The sequence below is a fragment of the Cherax quadricarinatus genome, chromosome 96, assembly GCF_038502225.1.
Source record: "Cherax quadricarinatus isolate ZL_2023a chromosome 96, ASM3850222v1, whole genome shotgun sequence".
NCBI lineage: Eukaryota > Metazoa > Arthropoda > Malacostraca > Decapoda > Parastacidae > Cherax > Cherax quadricarinatus.
In genome coordinates, this window is record NC_091387.1 from 375,111 (window position 1) to 396,971 (window position 21,861).

General features: G+C 39.5%; 1 protein-coding gene across 3 annotated transcripts in view; it reads right to left on the bottom strand.

The window, feature by feature from the left end:
- The window catches only part of EndoB (SH3 domain containing GRB2 like, endophilin-B), a 67,824-nt gene that overhangs the window by 43,573 nt on the left and 2,390 nt on the right, over positions 1–21,861 (bottom strand). For all 3 annotated transcript variants that reach the window (XM_070104953.1, XM_070104954.1, XM_070104955.1), the window contains exons 2-5: positions 15,966–16,107; positions 14,052–14,180; positions 10,539–10,701; positions 6,616–6,679 (exon numbers count right to left, since the gene is read on the bottom strand). In XM_070104953.1, coding sequence (XP_069961054.1) covers positions 6,616–6,679; positions 10,539–10,701; positions 14,052–14,180; positions 15,966–16,107 — 498 coding nt within the window. The remainder of the gene's footprint in view (positions 1–6,615; positions 6,680–10,538; positions 10,702–14,051; positions 14,181–15,965; positions 16,108–21,861) is intronic.

Below are 21,861 nucleotides of genomic sequence, written 5' to 3' on the forward strand. Positions count from 1 at the left end.
ACATGTACACATTTATTTATACACACTCATCTGAGTTTTCTTTGATTTTATCTTAATAGTTCTTGGTCTTATTAATTTTCCTTTTATATCCATGGGGAAGTGGAATAAGAATCTTTCCTCCGTAAGCCATGCGTGTTGTAAAAGTCAACTAAAATGCCGGGAACAATGGGCTAGTAACCCCTTTTCCTGTAAAGATTACTAAAAAGAATAAGAAGAAGAAAATTGTCAAAGTGGGAAGTCTGAATGTGCGTGGATGTTGTGCAGATGATAAGAAAGAGATGATTGTGGATGTTATGAATGAGAAAAAGCTGGATGTCCTGGCTTTAAGTGAAACAAAGCTGAAGGGGGTGGGAGAGTTTCAGTGGAGAGGAATAAATGGGATTAGGTCAGGGGTTTCAAATAGAGTTAGAGCTAAAGAAGGAGTAGCAATAATGTTGAAGGATAAGCTATGGCAGGAAAAGAGGGACTATAAATGTATTAATTCAAGGATTATGTGGAGCAAAATAAAGATTGGATGTGAAAAGTGGGTTATAATAAGCGTGTATGCACCTGGAGAAGAGAGAAGTGTAGAGGAGAGAGAGAGATTTTGGGAAATGTTGAGTGAATGCGTGGGGAGTTTTGAATCAAGTGTGAGAGTAATGGTGGTTGGGGATTTTAATGCTAAAGTGGGTAAAAATGTTATGGAGGGAGTAGTAGGTAAATTTGGGGTGCCAGGGGTAAATGTAAATGGGGAGCCTTTAATTGAGCTATGTGTAGAAAGAAATTTGGTAATAAGTAATACATATTTTATGAAAAAGAGGATAAATAAATATACAAGGTATGATGTAGCACGTAATGAAAGTAGTTTATTAGATTATGTATTGGTGGATAAAAGGTTGATGGGTAGGCTCCAGGATGTACATGTTTATAGAGGGGCAACTGATATATCGGATCATTATTTAGTTGTAGCTACAGTTAGAGTAAGAGATAGATGGGAAAAGAGGAAGGTGGCAACAACAAGTAAGAGGGAGGTGAAAGTGTATAAACTAAGGGAGGAGGAAGTTCGGGTGAGATATAAGCGACTATTGGCAGAAAGGTGGGCTAGTGCAAAGATGAGTAGTGGGGGGGTTGAAGAGGGTTGGAATAGTTTTAAAAATGCAGTATTAGAATGTGGGGCAGAAGTTTGTGGTTATAGGAGGGTGGGGGCAGGAGGAAAGAGGAGTGATTGGTGGAATGATGAAGTAAAGGGTGTGATAAGAGAGAAAAAGGTAGCTTATGAGAGGTTTTTACAAAGCAGAAGTGTTATAAGAAGAGCAGAGTATATGGAGAGTAAAAGAAAGGTAAAGAGAGTGGTGAGAGAGTGCAAAAGGAGAGCAGATGATAGAGTGGGAGAGGCACTGTCAAGAAATTTTAATGAAAATAAGAAAAAATTTTGGAGCGAGTTAAACAAGTTAAGAAAGCCTAGGGAAAATATGGATTTGTCAGTTAAAAACAGAGTAGGGGAGTTAGTAGATGGGGAGATGGAGGTATTGGGTAGATGGCGAGAATATTTTGAGGAACTTTTAAATGTTAAGGAAGAAACAGAGGCAGTAATTTCATGCACTGGTCAGGGAGGTATACCATCTTTTAGGAGTGAAGAAGAGCAGAATGTAAGTGTGGGGGAGGTACGTGAGGCATTACGTAAAATGAAAGGGGGTAAAGCAGCTGGAACTGATGGGATCATGACAGAAATGTTAAAAGCAGGGGGGGATATAGTGTTGGAGTGGTTGGTACTTTTGTTTAATAAATGTATGAAAGAGGGGAAGGTACCTAGGGATTGGCAGAGAGCATGTATAGTCCCTTTATATAAAGGGAAAGGGGACAAAAGAGACTGTAAAAATTACAGAGGAATAAGCTTACTGAGTATACCAGGAAAAGTGTACGGTAGGGTTATAATTGAAAGAATTAGAGGTAAGACAGAATGTAGGATTGCGGATGAGCAAGGAGGTTTTAGAGTGGGTAGGGGATGTGTAGATCAGGTGTTTACATTGAAGCATATATGTGAACAGTATTTAGATAAAGATAGGGAGGTTTTTATTGCATTTATGGATTTAGAAAAGGCATATGATAGAGTGGATAGAGGAGCAATGTGGCAGATGTTGCAAGTATATGGAATAGGTGGTAAGTTATTAAATGCTGTAAAGAGTTTTTATGAGGATAGTGAGGCTCAGGTTAGGGTGTGTAGAAGAGAGGGAGACTACTTCCCGGTAAAAGTAGGTCTTAGACAGGGATGTGTAATGTCACCATGGTTGTTTAATATATTTATAGATGGGGTTGTAAAGGAAGTAAATGCTAGGGTGTTTGGGAGAGGGGTGGGATTAAATTATGGGGAATCAAATTCAAAATGGGAATTGACACAGTTACTTTTTGCTGATGATACTGTGCTTATGGGAGATTCTAAAGAAAAATTGCAAAGGTTAGTGGATGAGTTTGGGAATGTGTGTAAAGGTAGAAAGTTGAAAGTGAACATAGAAAAGAGTAAGGTGATGAGGGTGTCAAATGATTTAGATAAAGAAAAATTGGATATCAAATTGGGGAGGAGGAGTATGGAAGAAGTGAATGTTTTCAGATACTTGGGAGTTGACGTGTCGGCGGATGGATTTATGAAGGATGAGGTTAATCATAGAATTGATGAGGGAAAAAAGGTGAGTGGTGCGTTGAGGTATATGTGGAGTCAAAAAACGTTATCTATGGAGGCAAAGAAGGGAATGTATGAAAGTATAGTAGTACCAACACTCTTATATGGGTGTGAAGCTTGGGTGGTAAATGCAGCAGCAAGGAGACGGTTGGAGGCAGCGGAGATGTCCTGTCTAAGGGCAATGTGTGGTGTAAATATTATGCAAAAAATTCGGAGTGTGGAAATTAGGAGAAGGTGTGGAGTTAATAAAAGTATTAGTCAGAGGGCAGAAGAGGGGTTGTTGAGGTGGTTTGGTCATTTAGAGAGAATGGATCACAGTAGAATGACATGGAAAGCATATAAATCTATAGGGGAAGGAAGGCGGGGTAGGGGTCGTCCTCGAAAGGGTTGGAGAGAGGGGGTAAAGGAGGTTTTGTGGGTAAGGGGCTTGGATTTCCAGCAAGCGTGCGTGAGCGTGTTAGATAGGAGTGAATGGAGACGAATGGTACTTGGGACCTGACGATCTGTTGGAGTGTGAGCAGGGTAATATTTAGTGAAGGGATTCAGGGAAACCGGTTATTTTCATATAGTCGGACTTGAGTCCTGGAAATGGGAAGTACAATGCCTGCACTTTAAAGGAGGGGTTTGGGATATTGGCAGTTTGGAGGGATATGTTGTGTATCTTTATATGTGTATGCTTCTAGACTGTTGTATTCTGAGCACCTCTGCAAAAACAGTGATAATGTGCAAGTGTGGTGAAAGTGTTGAATGATGATGAAAGTATTTTCTTTTTGGGGATTTTCTTTCTTTTTTGGGTCACCCTGCCTCGGTGGGAGACGGCCGAATTGTTGAAAAAAAAAAAAAAAAAAAGTTTCACCATCCAGTGGGAAGACTGTAGAACTTGAAATTGAGCAACTGATTACCTCGTCTTTTGTACATGGTTCTACAGTCTTCACATTATGTCCATGTATTGTATTTATAAAGCCACTGGATGGCAAAATGTCTACAAATAAGATAACCAGATGTTGCACGTGTCTAATTCTTCAGATTGTCGGTATTGTATATGATTCACGTACGGGCGATAAAGTGACTAAGGTATGAGCAGGGCAGAGTGGGGGATAATTAGGTTTAACATAAAGGAGAGAAGTGTTGCTCAATTACTGTACATTGATCAAGAAAGCTTCATTAGCATCAAGAAGGAACTTGATTAGTAAAGTTTACTTATCAGCCAAGTTAACCTCAAAAATTTTTTTTTGTTTTACTGCAGATAAAAATGTACAGAATTTTCTGATATCAGGTATAAACATTACAGTTTCAAATGTTAATAATATAAATCTTTGGTAAGCTCTCTTAAAAAATATTCTAAATAGTGCAATTTTTTTGCAAATGCATTTGAAAAAGTGCCTCTAAAATTGAATAGCAAATACTATGAGGGTCTTTCCGTGTGATATTCAATCCTGGATGTTCACTTTCAACTGAATTTACCCAAAAATCTTATAATGTACAGTAGGCATCATAAATATGAAAGTACATAAATATGCTTTAACCAGGCTACTTGCCTGACAGTTTGGAGAAGTGACATTGCAACTTTTGTATGCAAGATAATGCTCCAAACATTCTTCCAAAGGCATAAAGTAGTGGCTAAATGATCATGATTTAAAATACTTTAATGACTGGCCTGGCAACTCAGTGACTTCAATCTGACAGAGAACATTTACAATCTTATCACGGAACAGGTGGGATTTGAACCCATGGCCAGTGAGTCATGAGTCATTGACAATCTTATTAAATGTTAGATTAGTGGCATGGACATGTCCTCTAATCCAAATATTTGGATTGCAAATAAAAGGTGTGGATGGATAATGCCTTTTATCCTCCACAAGTTAGCGTTATTAGTACCTAGGAGATGGAGTACATTCAGGAGAAAGGTAATCCTATGCAATAACAATTTACATGAGGAAGTCAAACAAATTTCATTATTTTATTTCTAAAAAATAGGTTATGGTGAGAGATATTGTTTTCTGTGTGATAGATTTGTTTATTTTTATCAACACATCAGCTGTCTCCCACCGAGGGAGGGTGACCCCAAAAGAAAAAAAACACTTTCATTATCACTTATTCGACCATTGTCTTGCCAGAGGCATACTGATATTACAGTGCATATTTATGAAGCCTACTATAGACGATGCTAGCAAAGTCCTCTTGATCAAAGGAATTTACACAAATAACCTACACACATAGGATGTAATGGTCTAAGTTGGACCTAAACATTGTCATAAGTTTCTCTTTCCTACGTGCGGATTATTTGTTTACTGTCCCAGTCACGGTATTGTGAATTTTTATTCTTCGAAGAAATTTGATCAAATTTTGTTACCCTATCCCTACTATACCACACATTATCCCCCCTCACAGGTTTTGTACTTCCCAAAAACATGATATATAATAATCACCCCACAAAGACAAAAAAAATAGGTATCTTTATTCCCCCCTGGCTCAGGTCTTGGGGCACAGCAGCAGTCGTTCCTACATCAGATAAATACAATATAACCTGAAGTGCTATTTTCTTTCTTTCAACACACCGGCCGTATCCCACCGAGGCGGGGTGGCCCAAAAGGAAAAACAAAAGTTTCTCCTTTCAAATTTAGTAATATATACAGGAGAAGGGGTTACTAGCCCCTTGCTCCCGGCATTTTAGTCGCCTCTTACAACACGCATGGCTTACGGAGGAAGAATTCTGTTCCACTTCCCCATGGAGATAAAAGGAAATAAACAAGAACAAGAACTAGAAAGAAAATAGAAGAAAACCCAGAGGGGTATGTATATATATATACGCTTGTACATGTATGTGTAGTGTGACCTAAGTGTAAGTAGAAGTAGCAGTACTTCTACTTACACTTAGGTCACACTACACATACATGTACAAGCGTATATATATACATACCCCTCTGGGTTTTCTTCTATTTTCCTTCTAGTTCTTGTTCTTGCTATTTATCCCAGAGATTCCTGAACGAAGAGATAGTAACAGCAACAGCAGCAGCATTAACAGCAATGACTGTGTTACAGAGACAAGAACGTCAAGCAGTAGCAAAGAGATACAGAATGAAAAATCACCAAGAATAATTAGTCACAATACTGTAACTATAATTCACAATACTATAGCTAGAAGAAATCACAAATAACACAATTAAAAAACGAAACGTCTGATCGACATTTTGGTCAGTTCTGATCCATTGTCAAGTCACAACTGAACAAGAAAAACCAGAGAACAAAGGACTTCTTTTTCTCACTCGGTTGTGACATGAAATGGTCCAGAGTGAACCGAAACATCATAAGTTTCCCCTTCTAAGTCCAGGTTAACTGTGATAAAAATCCAAAAATCATACCTTACGCAATATGCTACTAAGCCTCAATCTGAAGAAGAAATTTTAAATATTTTGGTCTATCCTGGAATATTATGATAATGGTCTGGGGCCTGTGATATACCTTTGACTAGTTTCAAAAGTTTTTCTACCCTCACAGTCTGGCCTGGGGCCAAGCTTTTCTATAGACAGCCTCTTCAAGTAAGTCGTTTCTGTTGGCAGGCCAGTGGTCCACAACCTTGTTGATCAAGCACTTAGCACAATGGACCAAGACTTTGTCTAAAGTTTCCTCTCTAAATGGTAGGTTAGTTGTGACTAAGGATACATCAGTGGAAGTTTGAAATAATGACATCAGAGATATCAAAGCATAAAATATGGCAAGATAGCATGATCAAGTATAAGTAATGTGCTCAAGTAACACTCAAAACTGTAGAGAAAACAAAACTAGTTCAAGATAATGCACTCAGAAAATACAAAATTGTAAGCAAAAGAAAAAAGGAATTAAATCACAGCAATATCTTAATTACTGTGTGAAATACGAAGTCACTGCTGTACTTAATATTTAACAAGGATAAAAGAAGACATATGCAAAATTTGTGAATGTCACGAATGTATACTCACTGAAGACTGGCCATCCAGTGAACGTGCTTTCCGGAGGCGACTCTTGCATGCATCGAGATCCAGCCTGACAAAATAATGAACACTGTCAAATCTAAAGATATTACTATTGTCTCTTAACATACTATATATTTAATGCATGACAATAAAAGCTGGCTGTTTCCTATGTCATATTCTTAATGGTCTTGGATTAAGTGATTCAACAGAGACTATCACATCAGTAAAAAGAATTTTTAGAAAAACATGTATGCAAACACTAGGACGTTTTGCTCCTGAGACCTTGATCATGTCTAACACACACAGGTTAAAAGACAGTGTTAGAAGTGATCAAGGTCTCAGGACCAAAACGTTTTCTAATATGTCCTACTGTTTGCTTATGTGTTTATCTAAACCAACTTGCTGGTATTTATTACCAAGGTTTATACCAAAAAGAATTGTACACAACATATACAAAGTGCAATGAACTGATTCTGTCTATGAAATAACGCATATATTGTTTTCTAAAAGAGAAAAACCTGGCATTTTCCTGCCTACAAAAGTTGCTCTTCATTTACACTTATTGTAGGTGAAGAATTAGACTTTTTTTTTTTTTTCCAACAAGTCGGGGGTCTCCCACCGAGGCAGAGTGACCCAAAAAAGAAAGAAAATCCCCAAAAAGAAAATGCTTTCATCATCATTCACCACTTTCACCACACTCCCGCATTATCACTGTTTTTGCAGAGGTGCTCAGAACACAACAATTTAGAAGCATATACGTATAAAGATACACAACATATCTCTCCAAACTGCTAATATCCCAAACCCCTCCTTTAAAGTGCAGGCATTGACACATGTGCAATATCTGGGTATCTTTACTGTAGACATTTTCCATTGTGGAGTTAATAAAAGTATTAGTCAGAGGGCTGAAGAGGGGTTGTTGAGGTGATTTGGTAATTTAGAGAGAATGGATCTTAGAATGACATGGAGAGCGTATAAATCCGTAGGGGAAGGAAAGCGGGGTAGGGGTCGTCCTTGAAAAGGTTGGAGGGAGGGGGTAAAGGAGGTTTTGTAGGCGAGGGGCTTGGACTTCCAGCAAGCATGCGTGAGCATGTTAGATAGGAGTGAATGGAGACGAATGGTACTCGAGACCTGACGAGCTGTTGAAGTGTGAGCAGGGTAATATTTAGTGAAGAGATTCAGGGAAACTGGCTATTTTTATATAGCCAGACCCGAGTACTGGAAACGGGAAGTACAATGCCTGCACTTTAAAGGAGGGGTTTGGAATATTGACAGTTTGGAGGGATATGTTATATATCTTTACATATGCTTCTAAACTGTTGTATATGGGAGCCTCTGCAAAACAGTGATTATGTACGAGTGAGGTGAAAGTGTTGAATGATGATGAAAGTATTTTTTTTTTTTTTTGGGTCACCCTGCCTCGGTGGGAGACAGCCGACTTGTTGAAAAAAAAAAAAATTCACCATCCAGTGGCTTTATCAATACAAGTTCAAGGACACAATTAGAAGACTCTAGAACTATATACAAATTCAAGGACATGATTGGAAGACTGAAGAAATATATACAAATTCAAGGACATAATTGGAAAACTGAAGAACTATATACAAATTCAAGGACATGATTGGAAGACTGGAGAACTATATACAAATTCAAGGACATGATTGGAAGACTGAAGAACTATATACAAATTCAAGGACATAATTGGAAGACTGAAGAACTATATACAAATTCAAGGACATGATTGGAAGACTATATACTAAAGACAAGATAATCAAATAATTCTAGTCTTCCCATTACAGTGGTACCCCAAGTTTCAGCCATAATTCGTTCCAGAAGGCTGTTCGAGTGCCATTACCGAACGAATTTGTTCCCATAAGGAATAATGCAAATTAGATTAGTCTATTTCAGACCCCCAAAAATACACTTACAAAAGCACTTACAATAATACACTTACATAATTGTTCGAGTTGGGAGCTGTACGAAACTCGAGGTACCACTGTACGTCCATGTACTGTATTGATAAAGCCACTGGATATTAAAACATCTACAATAAATATACCCAGATGTTACACATGTTTAATTCTTCATCTTGTATGTGATGTATACCATATATATACCACTTATTGTAGGTGTAATACCAAACATTATTTACGATGAAAGTTCACATCAGTACGCCACAACTACTTGAACCAGAAAATATGGGATGGAAATGGAGTGAATCTAGTTTTGAACTTTTCTGATGTTGTTGAATCAGATCCTTGAAAACTGCCTTCAGATCATAACCTGCTCGTGTCAAAAGCAATACAGGTTCTTTGTAAATATTGCAAGACTAGGTTGATATGTATGGTACAATATTGTGATAATACAGGCAGCAGATTTAAGAATTTGTTCAATCATATCCAGTTTGTACTGTTCAGGCATTTAACCCGTAAATGGTCCGAGCAGATCTACGTTCACACATGTAGTGCTACAAAAGTAGATCTAAGTTTTTTTTACATATTTTCAAATATAACAAAAAAAAAAAGTAGATCAAAGTTTTTTTACACATTTTCAAATGTAAAAAAATAAAAAGATCTACTTTTTTTACATACTTTCAAATGTTGAAAAAACGTATATATACGTTTGGACCGTTTACGGGTTAAATATGTTAAGTGTGGGAATTATTTCTTATGACAGTAAGGGGTTCCTTGTTCTTTCATTTTATACTGTACGTATACATATTTTTTAAACGTGCTTGGCCGTCTCCCACCAAGGCTAGGTGACCCCCCCCCCAAAAAAAAATACACTTTCACCATCATTTTTCACTACCAGTCTCTCTCCAGAAGCAAGCAGATACAACAGTTTAGATGTCCCTCTAAACAGCAAATACAGTGGACCCCCGGTTAACAAACTTTTTTCATTCCAGTAGTATGTTCAGGTGCCAGTACTGACCGAATTTTTTCCCATAAGGAATATTGTGAAGTAGATTAGTCAATTTCAGACCCCCAAACATACACGTACAAACGCACTTACATAAATACACTTACATAATTGGTCGCATTTGGAGGTGATCGTTATGCGGGGGTCCACTGTATTCCAAACCCCTCCTTTCAAGTGCAGGTGCTGTACTTCCCATCTCCAGGACTCAAGTCTGGCTAACCAATTTCCTTGCTCACACTCCAACAGCTCATCAGGTCTTAAAAATCATTTGTCTCTAACAGAAGGCCATCTGAACTGTGATGTCAGCTTGCTTCTGACAGACAACCACATGCTTCTGACAGCCATCTGAACTGTGATGTCAGCTTGCTTCTGTCAGACAACCACATGCTTCTGACAGACAGCCATCTGAACTGTGATGTCAGCTTGTTTCTGACAGACAACCACATGCTTCTGACAGCCATCTGAACTGTGATGTCAGCATGCTTCTATCAGACAACCACATGCTTCTGACAGACAGCCATCTGAACTGTGATGTCAGCTTGCTTTTGACGGACAACCATATGCTTCTGACAGCCATCTGAACTGTGATGTCAGCATGCTTCTATCAGACAACCACATGCTTCTGACAGAAAGCCATCTGAACTGTGATGTCAGCTTGCTTCTGACAGACAACCATATGCTTCTGACAGCCATCTGAACTGTGATGTCAGCATGTCTCTATCAGACAACCACATGCTTCTGACAGACAGCCATCTGAACTGTGATGTCAGCATGCTTCTATCAGACAACCACATGCTTCTGACAGCCATCTGAACTGTGATGTCAGCTTGCTTCTGACAGACAACCACATGCTTCTGACAGCCATCTGAACTGTGATGTCAGCTTGCTTCTGACTAGAGTGACTGTCAGTGTTTCCTCTTTCTGTTCAAACTACCTTGGAGAGAGACAACCAGTGTTAAAAGAAATTCAACTTATAACCATATTAATGTGTTAGGTTCAACTCCCCTTACCTCTTGGTCTCTAAAAGTCGTTTCTCCTTTGTGATCGTTTTCATTTCAGTTTCGAGGAACTTCCTCAGTGGCTGGATAAACCCCTGAACTGCATTGCTAATAAATTCTCTCTCCACCATCCCAAGACGCTGCTCTGCACCACCTACTTTCAGCAGTGCTGACCCTGTCGATCACAACTAACTTTAACTAAAAACAAAAAATATTTTCAAATCATGAATATTTCTTGCCACCTTTCCTGAAATACGAAGGGTTTTGCCTGAAAAAAATTATTTCATATTAAGAGTATCATAAATACTCACTCCAACAACAAAATTAAAATTCTTGAATTTTATACCCTTTTTCATATAAAAAACGTATATACAGCTTTCATAAGACCAGGGGCCTACCTTAGGCCACATTTATTGGATAAAAAAGGATACTCATGGATGGTAATATATAGTACTGTATGTAGGCAGCCTGTACTGTCTGCACAGACAGTCTTGCTGTCTGCCAGCTTAGTTCATATTTTGTGCCACTCAGGTGCTGCCCTCTGGGCCTGTCCAAGTCTGTGGGAAGCTGGTCCCACACTCTCACACTCACACAGCAGCCTAGTAGGAAGACACAAGGCCTACTAGCTTTCTCTCTCTCGTGGGATGGCCCTCCCGGGTCATGGGCACAACACACAAGCCTGTGTACCCACCACGACTTAACAATAAAGTAAGAAGCCTCCGAAGACGTATCATTGAACCCCGCTACCATAATACCAATTAATCTTGGTTCACATGTACTGCTACTTCTATGAAAATGCCATAATTTTTTTTTTAACAAAGTGGCCATATCTCACAGAGGCCGGGTGACCTAACAAGAAAAATTAAAGTTTTTCTTTTTAAATTTAGTTATTTATCAGAAGGGGTTACTAGCCCCTTGTTTCTGGAGCACTATAAATATTTGAATATATTTCACTAAGCACCTAATACTGTACAGTGGTCCCTCGTTTATCGTCGTTAATCCATTCCTGTAAGTGCGATGATTATCGAAATAGACGATTTTCGAATCAATTTTCCCCATAAGAAATAATGTAAACACAATTAATCCGTTCCTGACACCCAGAAATATTAAAACAAAAATTTTTTTTACATGAAATATAGATGTAGTATATAAACAATACAATGGGACATGATGAATGAAACATTAACAGCATAACACTTAACTTTACTGGCGATTCTTCTTAGTGTATGGGAGACTGGAGGAGAGAGATTGGATTAGTTATTGTTTGGAAGGGGAATCCCCTTCCATCAACACCTCAGGTACCAAGTCCTTTTCTGGGGTTACTTCTCTTCTCTGTTTCTTAATGCCACTAGGACCAGCTTGAGAGTCACTGGAGTCCTGTCTCGCAAAAAAAAGTGTCCAGAGAGCCCTGTTTCTGGTGTCTCTTTAAAACTTCCCTAAAATGGGCCAAGACTCTGTCACTGTACAAGTTGCCAATATGGCTTGCAACATCCTTCTCAGGGTGATGTTTCTCCATAAATCTTTCCATCCTACCCCACATATCAAAAATCTCCTTAATTTCTGAAGAAGGCACCTTCTTCCATCTCTCTTCCTCCTCTTCTGCAGCAAGATTCTGAGCTGCGATCTGTTGCTGTTCCTGCTGAAGCTCTTGCAGTTCCTCAGTGGCTAGCTCTTCATTGTGGTCCTCCACCAACTCTTCCACATCCTCCAAACTCACATCCAACCCCATGGAACTCCCCAATACCACAATAGATTTCACAACTGACATAGGCTCATCAGGGTCAGCCACAAACCTTCATAATCCCTCTGTGGACACAATCTGGCCACAATTTTCTCCAAGCAACAACGGCTTCCTTGATTTCATTTTTCTTTGCCACAATGGAAGATATGGTTGTATGGGGTTTGTTATACATCCTGGCCAGTTCGGCCACACGTACACCACTTTCATATTGTTCAATGATGTTTTTCTTAAATTCAATCATATTTCTCACCTTCTTTACCAAAGGCTTGGCACTAGGAGCTTTCTTTGGAGCCATGGTAGCTTATTTAGCACTTTCAAGCACGAAAATGAAATATTTCGTATGAACAAGTGAGAGGACCATCGCTCACTGGTAAACAATGGCACACTGGCTGGGAAGGGAGACCGAGGCGGCTCAGAGCCGTGAGTACACATCCAAGACGAACGACGATTAGCGAGTCAACCGACCATTTGCGAGCCAATGTTTGGACGAAAATAATGCGACGATTTCCAAAAAGAACAACTATCGAGCCCGACGATTATCAAGGGACCACTGTACAGTACTATGATTAAGACCTATATTAGACTATTTTCTCTGACAAACATATTAACATTAACCCTTTCAGGGTCCAAGGCCCAAATCTGGAGTCACGCACCAGTGTCCAAGAATTTAAAAAAAAAAAATTTGTTATTTTTTCTTATGAAATCGTAGAGAATCTTTTTGTGAAGGTAATAAAACAAAAAGTACGAAATTTGGTGGAAAATTGACGAAATTATGCTCTCGCGAATTTTGATGTGTCAGCGACATTTACGAATCGGCGATTTTGCCGACTTTGACTCCCATTTTAGGCCAATTACATTATTCCAATCAACCAAATTCTTAGCTATTTCACTAGTATTACTTCTATTCTATCGATTGAGCACAAGAAATCGCCAAGTCAACTGTTTCAACTACAAAATAAAGTGATCGGAAATTGTTAATTTGGCCAATTTAACACAAAGTTCAAAATATTCCAATTTCAAAATAGGGTCCAGAATAAACAATGTAGGCATTCCTGGCACTAAACTAACGTTTCCTCTGTTCATTAGTTATGTTTTGAGGCTTTACAAATAAATTCCATTTTGATTTTTTATTCACATAATGAATTTTTATTCACACCAAAAAATAGAAGATTTACTGTTATGCAATACTGTAATAATTGTATAAATATCATCACCATATTTGTGAATGTATATTAGACCCACCAGCTGACGTGTATTAGACATGTGAGGTCGTTTGTTTACTCTTGAATATCGGCAAAAATTTAACATTTCCGCTACTTTGAGCTCAGTTTCAAGCCATTTCCAGTGCTAAAACCAATCAAAATCATCTCTATTTCTGTAATATGTCTTCCATTCTATCAAATGAGACCAAGAAATCGCAAATACAACTATAAAAAAACATACGAAAAAACACTGCAAAGTTGCTGTTTTAATCGAAAAATCATGATTTAAGTTTTTTTCTCTCATTATACACAGTGTGCTGCAGGATCTGTTTTATGTGGTGCACACATACCACATAGATGTATTCTCTCATATCTAGGCCCAAATGTACCACTCACAGTTTATCAGAGTGAGCTGAGCTCATGGCGTAGATCTACGGTTTGGACCCTGAATGTAAAGCCGTAGATCTACGAGACGGACCCTGAAAGGGTTAAAAATGATGGTAAATGTAAATAAATAAACCAACTTGGTATTCTGATCTCTCATCTGTCAAACACAGAAAGAATAACCCTCACACAACTTACCATACGCTGTCCCTGAGCCAAAATCATTCCCGGCTTGAACCATATCCAATCCAAAATATTCCAAGTTGCTAAGTCTATTGGGACGGCGCTTCTCAATCTTTTCAAAGATCATATCTTCTACCCTGTTGCCTGTAAATAAGTAAATGCTTTAATTATACAATAACAAGGCCTATAACATCATCATCAAAGGTTCAATGTACAAAACCTCAAAAGTTAAAAATATTGTAAAATATCGAAGTTTTCATAAAAATACAGTGGACCCCCGCATAACGATATTATTTCAATCCAGAAGTCTGTTTGGGTGCCGTTATTGACCGAATTTGTTCCCATAAGAAATATTGTGAATTAGATTAGTCCATTTCAGACCCCTAAAAATACACCTACGAAAGCACTTACAAAAATAAACTTACATAATTGGTCGAGTTGGGAGCTGATCGTTATCCGGGGGTCCACTGTATTAAGATTTTGCTCAATTTTTGAATTAAAATGGATGAAGAGAAGAAAAAACAAATGTACAAGAACAAGGAAAAATATTATAAAGCAAAGGACATAAATAAATTTTAACAAGTCATCATCAACTTAACATCATAGGTTAAGTTAGGTTACTATGTTAGTTCTGGTACAAACTAAACAACTTAACATCATAGGTTAAGTTAGGTTACTATGTTAGTTCTGGTACAAACTAAACAACTTAACATCATAGGTTAAGTTAGGTTACTATGTTAGTTCTGGTACAAACTAAACAACTTAACATCATAGGTTAAGTTAGGTTACTATGTTAGTTCTGGTACAAACTAAACAACTTAACATCATAGGTTAAGTTAGGTTACTATGTTAGTTCTGGTACAAACTAAACAACTTAACATCATAGGTTAAGTTAGGTTACTATGTTAGTTCTGGTATAAGCTAAACAACTTAACATCATAGGTTAAGTTAGGTTACCATGTTAGTTCTGATACAAGCTAAACAACTTAACATCATAGGTTAAGTTAGGTTACTATGTTAGTTCTGGTACAAACTAAACAACTTAACATCATAGGTTAAGTTAGGTTACTATGTTAGTTCTGGTACAAGCTAAACAACTTAACATCATAGGTTAAGTTAGGTTACTATGTTAGTTCTGGTACAAGCTAAACAACTTAACATCATAGGTTAAGTTAGGTTACTATGTTAGTTCTGGTACAAGCTAAACAACTTAACATCATAGGTTAAGTTAGGTTACTATGTTAGTTCTGTACAAGCTAAACAACTTAACATCATAGGTTAAGTTAGGTTACTATGTTAGTACAAGCTAAACAACTTAACATCATAGGTTAAGTTAGGTTACTATGTTAGTTCTGGTACAAGCTAAACAACTTAACATCATAGGTTAAGTTAGGTTACTATGTTAGTTCTGGTACAAGCTAAACAACTTAACATCATAGGTTAAGTTAGGTTACTATGTTAGTTCTGGTACAAGCTAAACAACTTAACATCATAGGTTAAGTTAGGTTACTATGTTAGTTCTGGTACAAGCTAAACAACTTAACATCATAGGTTAAGTTAGGTTACCATGTTAGTTCTGGTACAAACTAAACAACTTAACATCATAGGTTAAGTTAGGTTACCATGTTAGTTCTGGTACAAACTAAACAACTTAACATCATAGGTTAAGTTGGGTTACTATGTTAGTTCTGGTACAAGCTAAACAACTTAACATCATAGGTTAAGTTAGGTTACCATGTTAGTTCTGGTACAAACTAAACAACTTAACATCATAGGTTAAGTTATGTTACTATGTTAGTTCTGGTACAAACTAAATTTACCTCTCACAAATTTTCATATTTGCCTGTTTTCCTAGGGTTGACAGGGAAATATTAAGATGACACAACCTGAGTACAGCATTAGTACTCAGCTGCTGAGTTAGACACTAACCTGGGTTTGGAATAAGGACAGACTCTGCACCAACCAGCATCTTTTCCGTCCAGTGTCTGGCCGAATCCGCTTGATGGGACAAGGATTCAAAGTGGCCATCTAATTCTGTCTTTTCAGCGCTGCCAATCTTTTCTTCTGTGTACTGAAAATTGTAAAAACACAGATATTTAATACTTGTAAATCTTCTACTTTGTAGCAGAGAACTAATATGTATTTTCCCTATCCAAGAGCTGCAGCTCAACAAGCAGGCTCAATTTCCAAACAAATGGCAACAAGGGTTTGCAGGTCACCATGTATGAAAAACATACAAATATATATAACACACACACACACACACACACACACACACACACACACACACACAGAGCAATGATCAACACACTAGCCGAGGTGGCCAGGAGAGCACACATGGGGGGAGCAAAGTTACTAGTTATGGGTGATTTCAATCACAAGGAGATTGACTGGGAAAACCTGGAGCCCCATGGGGGTCCCGAAACATGGAGAGCCAAGATGATGGATGTGGTACTGGAGAACCTCATGCATCAACATGTTAGAGACACTACCAGAGAGAGAGGAGAGGATGAACCAGCAAGGTTGGACCTTGTATTCACCATGAGTAGTTCGGACATCGAGGGTATCATGTATGAAAGGCCCCTGGGAGCTAGTGATCATGTGGTTCTGTGCTTCGACTACATAGTTGAACTCCAAGTGGAGAGAGTAGCAGGAATAGGCTGGGAAAAACCAAACTACAAAAGGGGGAACTACTCAGGCATGAGGAACTTCCTCCAAGACATTCAGTGGGAGAGGGAACTGACAGGAAAACCAGTACAAGAAATGATGGACTATGTAGCAACAAAATGCAAGGAGGCAGAGGAGAGGTTTGTTCCCAAGGGAAACAGAAATAATGGGAAGAACAGAACGAGTCCTTGGTTCACCCAAAGGTGTAGGGAGGCAAAAACTAGGTGTACTAGAGAATGGAAAAGGTACAGAAGACAGAGAACTCAGGAAAATAAAGAAATCAGCTGAAGAGCCAGAAACGAATATGCACAGATAAGAAGGGAGGCTCAGAGACAATATGAAAATGACATAGCATCAAAAGTAAAGACTGACCCGAAGCTGTTGTACAGCCACATCAGGAGGAAAACAACAGTCAAGGACCAGGTAATCAGACTGAGGAAGGGTGATGGGGAATTCACAAGAAACGACCGAGAGGTATGTCAGGAGCTCAACACCAGATTTAAAGAGGTATTTACAGTGGAAACCAGTAGGACTCCAAGAAATCAGAACAGGGGGGCACACCAGCAAGTGCTGGATGAGGTACATATAACCAAGGAGGAGGTGAAGAAGCTGCTATGCGAACTTGACACCTCAAAGGCGGTGGGACCAGACAACATCTCTCCATGGGTCCTTAAAGAGGGAGCAGAGATATTGTGTGAGCCATTAACAAAGATCTTCAACACATCATTTGAAACTGGGCAACTCCCTGAGGTATGGAAAATGGCAAATGTAGTCCCAATTTTTAAAAAGGGAGACAGACATGAGGCACTAAACTACAGACCTGTATCACTAACGTGTATAGTATGCAAGGTCATGGAGAAGATCATCAGGAGGAGAGTGGTGGGGCACCTGGAAAGAAACAAGTGTATAATTGACAACCAGCACGGTTTCAGGGAAGGAAAATCCTGTGTCACAAACCTACTAGAGTTTTATGACAAGGTGACAGAAGTAAGACAAGAGAGAGAGGGGTGGATCGACTGCGTATTTTTGGACTGCAAGAAGGCTTTCGACACAGTTCCTCACAAGAGGTTACTGCAAAAGCTAGAGGACCAGGCACACATAACAGGAAAGGCACTGCAATGGATCAGAGAATATCTGACAGGGAGGCAACAACGAGTCATGGTACGCGACGAGGTGTCAGAGTGGGCGCCTGTGACAAGCGGGGTTCCACAGGGGTCAGTCCTAGGACCTGTGCTGTTCTTGGTATACGTGAACGACATAACGGAAGGGATAGACTCAGAAGTGTCCTTGTTTGCAGACGATGTGAAGTTAATGAGAAGAATCGAATCTGACGAGGATCAGGCAGGACTACAAAGAGATCTGGACAGGCTACAAGCCTGGTCCAGCAACTGGCTCCTTGAATTTAACCCTGCCAAATGCAAAGTCATGAAGATTGGGGAAGGGCAAAGAAGACCGCAGACACAATATAGTTTAGATGGCCAAAGACTGCAAACCTCACTCAAGGAAAAAGATCTGGGGGTGAGTATAACACCGAGCATATCTCCTGAGGCGCACATCAATCAGATAACTGCTGCAGCATACGGGCGCCTGGCAAACCTACGGATAGCGTTCCGATACCTCAGTAAGGATTCGTTTAAGACTCTGTACACCATCTACGTCAGGCCCATACTGGAGTATGCAGCACCAGTTTGGAATCCACACCTAGTCAAGCACGTCAAGAAATTAGAGAAAGTGCAAAGGTTTGCAACAAGACTAGTCCCAGAGCTACGGGGATTGTCCTATGAAGAAAAGTTGAGGGAAATCGGCCTGACGACACTGGAGGCCAGGAGGGTCAGGGGAGACATGATAACGACATATAAAATACTGCGCGGAATAGACGAGGTGGACAAAGACGGGATGTTCCAGAGATGGGACACAGACACAAGAGGTCACAATTGGAAGTTGAAGACTCAGATGAATCAAAGGGATGTTAGGAAGTATTTCTTCAGTCATAGAGTAGTCAGGCCATGGAACAGCCTAGAAAGTGATGTGGTGGAGGCAGGAACCATACATAGTTTTAAGGCGAGGTATGATAGAGCTCATGGGGCAGGGAGAGAGAGGACCTAGTAGCAATCAGCAAAGAGGCGGGGCCAGGAGCTGTGAATCGACCCCTGCAACCACAAATAGGTGAGTACAAATAGGTGAGTACACACACACACACACACACACACACACACACACACACACACACGGGGCCAGGAGCTATGACTCGACCCCTGCAACCACAAATAGGTGAGTACACACACACACACACACACACACACACACACACACAGGGAGGGAGACACAGAAACAAGAGGCCACAATTGGAAGTTGAAGACACAAATGAGTCAGAGAGATAGTAAGAAGTATTTCTTCAGTCATAGAGTTGTAAGGCAGTGGAATAGCCTAGAAAATGACGTAGTGGAGGCAGGAACCATACACAGTTTTAAGACGAGGTTTGATAAAGCTCATGGAGCGGGGAGAGAGAGGGTCTAGTAGCAACCGGTGAAGAGGCGGGGCCAGGAGCTAGGACTCGACCCCTGCAACCACAAATAGGTGAGTACAAATAGGTGAGTACACACACACACACACACACAGAGGGCAGTATGCAATAATTGCAAACAAGCAATGTAAGATGCAAAGTAACCCCAGGGGAGTTGAATGATAGCTCTAGGCCTTTCTGGAGAGTCGTTTCTCTGAATGAATCTGCCTGGATTTCCTGCTCTATTTCTGTAATACTGCAAGCTCCTGATGAGTGTGATTGTAACATGAAAGGCCTAGAGCTATCATTCAACTCCCTCTGTGGCTATTTTGCACACAGGGCAGTCTTTAGTTTGTGGTCTGTACATATACCATTGATAAACCTTTGTATTTCACTGGCTTTAGATGAGTCAACGGACAGTATCGATAATGCTCAACTCATGGTATTTGCGAGATACACTGTATTATGATACAGATAAAAAAGAATTTTGCTGGCACTTGTTGCGTGTTACCAACCTTAAAGGAAGAACACAAGAAGAGGATATATAAGGATCCTTGAAAAGCATGTTAGAAATGAGAAATATTGATGTCAAATCCATCATTTCACTGACCACAGATGGAGCTCCAGCCATGGTTGGTCGAGAGAGGGGATTAGTCGCAAGATTGAAGGAAGATAATCCCGACATGATAACTTATCTCTGCATTATCCACCAATCAGTACTGTGTGCCAGTCTGGGAGACGAGTATGGTGACCTCACAGAGACTATTATGAAGTTAGCAAACTTCCTTTGATCAACATTAGCACTACAACACCGTCTACTCTGAAGCTTTCTAACTGAGGTCAATGCATGCTATGATGATTTACTTGTGCACAACAATGTGAGATGGTTGAGTAAGGGAAGGGTTTTAGAGCAGTTCTGGGCAATGAGAAAATTGCTACAGACTTTTCTCAAGGATCAAAACAGTGTGAAGGCAAAGACATTTTCTGATTTTTTGAAACATGGTAAGAAAATGGACATAATGCCACATCTGAACGATCTTAACGTTTAACAGCAAGGGGAAAAACACATGATCTTCAACATGATCTCAACAATTCAAGCTTTCCAGAAGAAATTGGAACTTTTCGCTAATGATGTTCAGAGGCAACTTTTACATTTCCCCGGACTTTCGGAGCAACGTTCTTGGAAAACAGCTGCTGGTGTTCGTTCAAAACCCCTTCCTAGTGGCGGATATCACAGAATTCTCAGTCGAAGCAAAACAAACCTTCAGATGGGTAGCTGCTGCAAAAATTCAACTGGGACTCATTGACTTCCAAGAGAATGTAATAATGAGACAAGTACTTTGTGATTGTACACCAGAAACATTTTGGTCAAAAGAAGGATCCCCTGCGCATTTTCCCACACTTCACAGATTAGCAGTCCAGATTCTCACAATGTCTGGGTCCACCTACCACTGAGAGTCTGTGTTCTCAGCTATGAAATTCGTGAAGAACAAGTTCCACTCCTGTATGACCAGTGAACGCCTCCATCAGTCTTCAACTATCTATTACTCCATTAGTACCAAGATATCAGGAATTAATACGAAGTAAGAAGTGTCGTTTCTTTCACTAAATTAGCATAACAGAATTACAGTACACAGGCACACATACATGATACAAAGACAACTTACCTACAATCATACACACATTACATCAGACTTGTTGAACCTTACATGTTAAAATTCGGAATTCTTTTTTTAATAAAACTTTGAATCTTGTTGTACTATAATTTTTATTATACAGTGGACAAAGTGAGCAAAGTAACATTTATGAAGGGATTCAGGGAAACCGGCAGGCCGGACTTGAGTCCTGGAGATGGGAAGTACAGTGCCTGCACTCTGAAGGAGGGGTGTTAATGTTGCAGTTTAAAAACTGTAGTGTAAAGCACCCTTCTGGCAAGACAGTGATGGAGTGAATGATGGTGAAAGTTTTTCTTTTTCGGGCCACCCTGCCTTGGTGGGAATCGGCCGGTGTGATAATAAATAAATAACAGTGGACCCCCAGTTTACGATCACCTCCCAATGCGACCAATTATGTAAGTGTATTTATGTAGGTGCGTTTGTATGTGTATATTTGGGGGTCTGAAATGGACTAATCTACTTCACAATATTCCTTATGGGAACAAATTCGGTCAGTACTGGCACCTGAACATACTTCTGGAATGAAATAATATCGTAAACTGGGGGTACACTGTATACCATTCTGTTAATCAGTATATACTATATTAATTTTTCAGTTTGAAAATTCCATTTAAACCAATTTGAGTAAAATAAATCCAAAACTTGTTCGATATAATGTAAAAATTATTTTTTCCCAGTATTTATCTTCATATTTTGTAAACTTTTATGAGACGAGAACTGAAAATGAAGTTCACAGAAAATGATGTGTACATTGCCCTATACCTGGAGTTTACCTGGAGAGAGTTCCAGGGGTCAACGCCCCCACGGCCCTGTCTGTGACCAGGCCTCCTGGTGGATCAGAGCCTGATCAACCAGGCTGTTACTGCTGGCTGCACACAAACCAATGTACGAGCCACAGCCCGGCTGGTCAGGTACCAACTTTAGGTGCTTGTCCAGTGCCAGCTTGAAGACTGTCAGGGGTCTATTGGTAATCTATGCT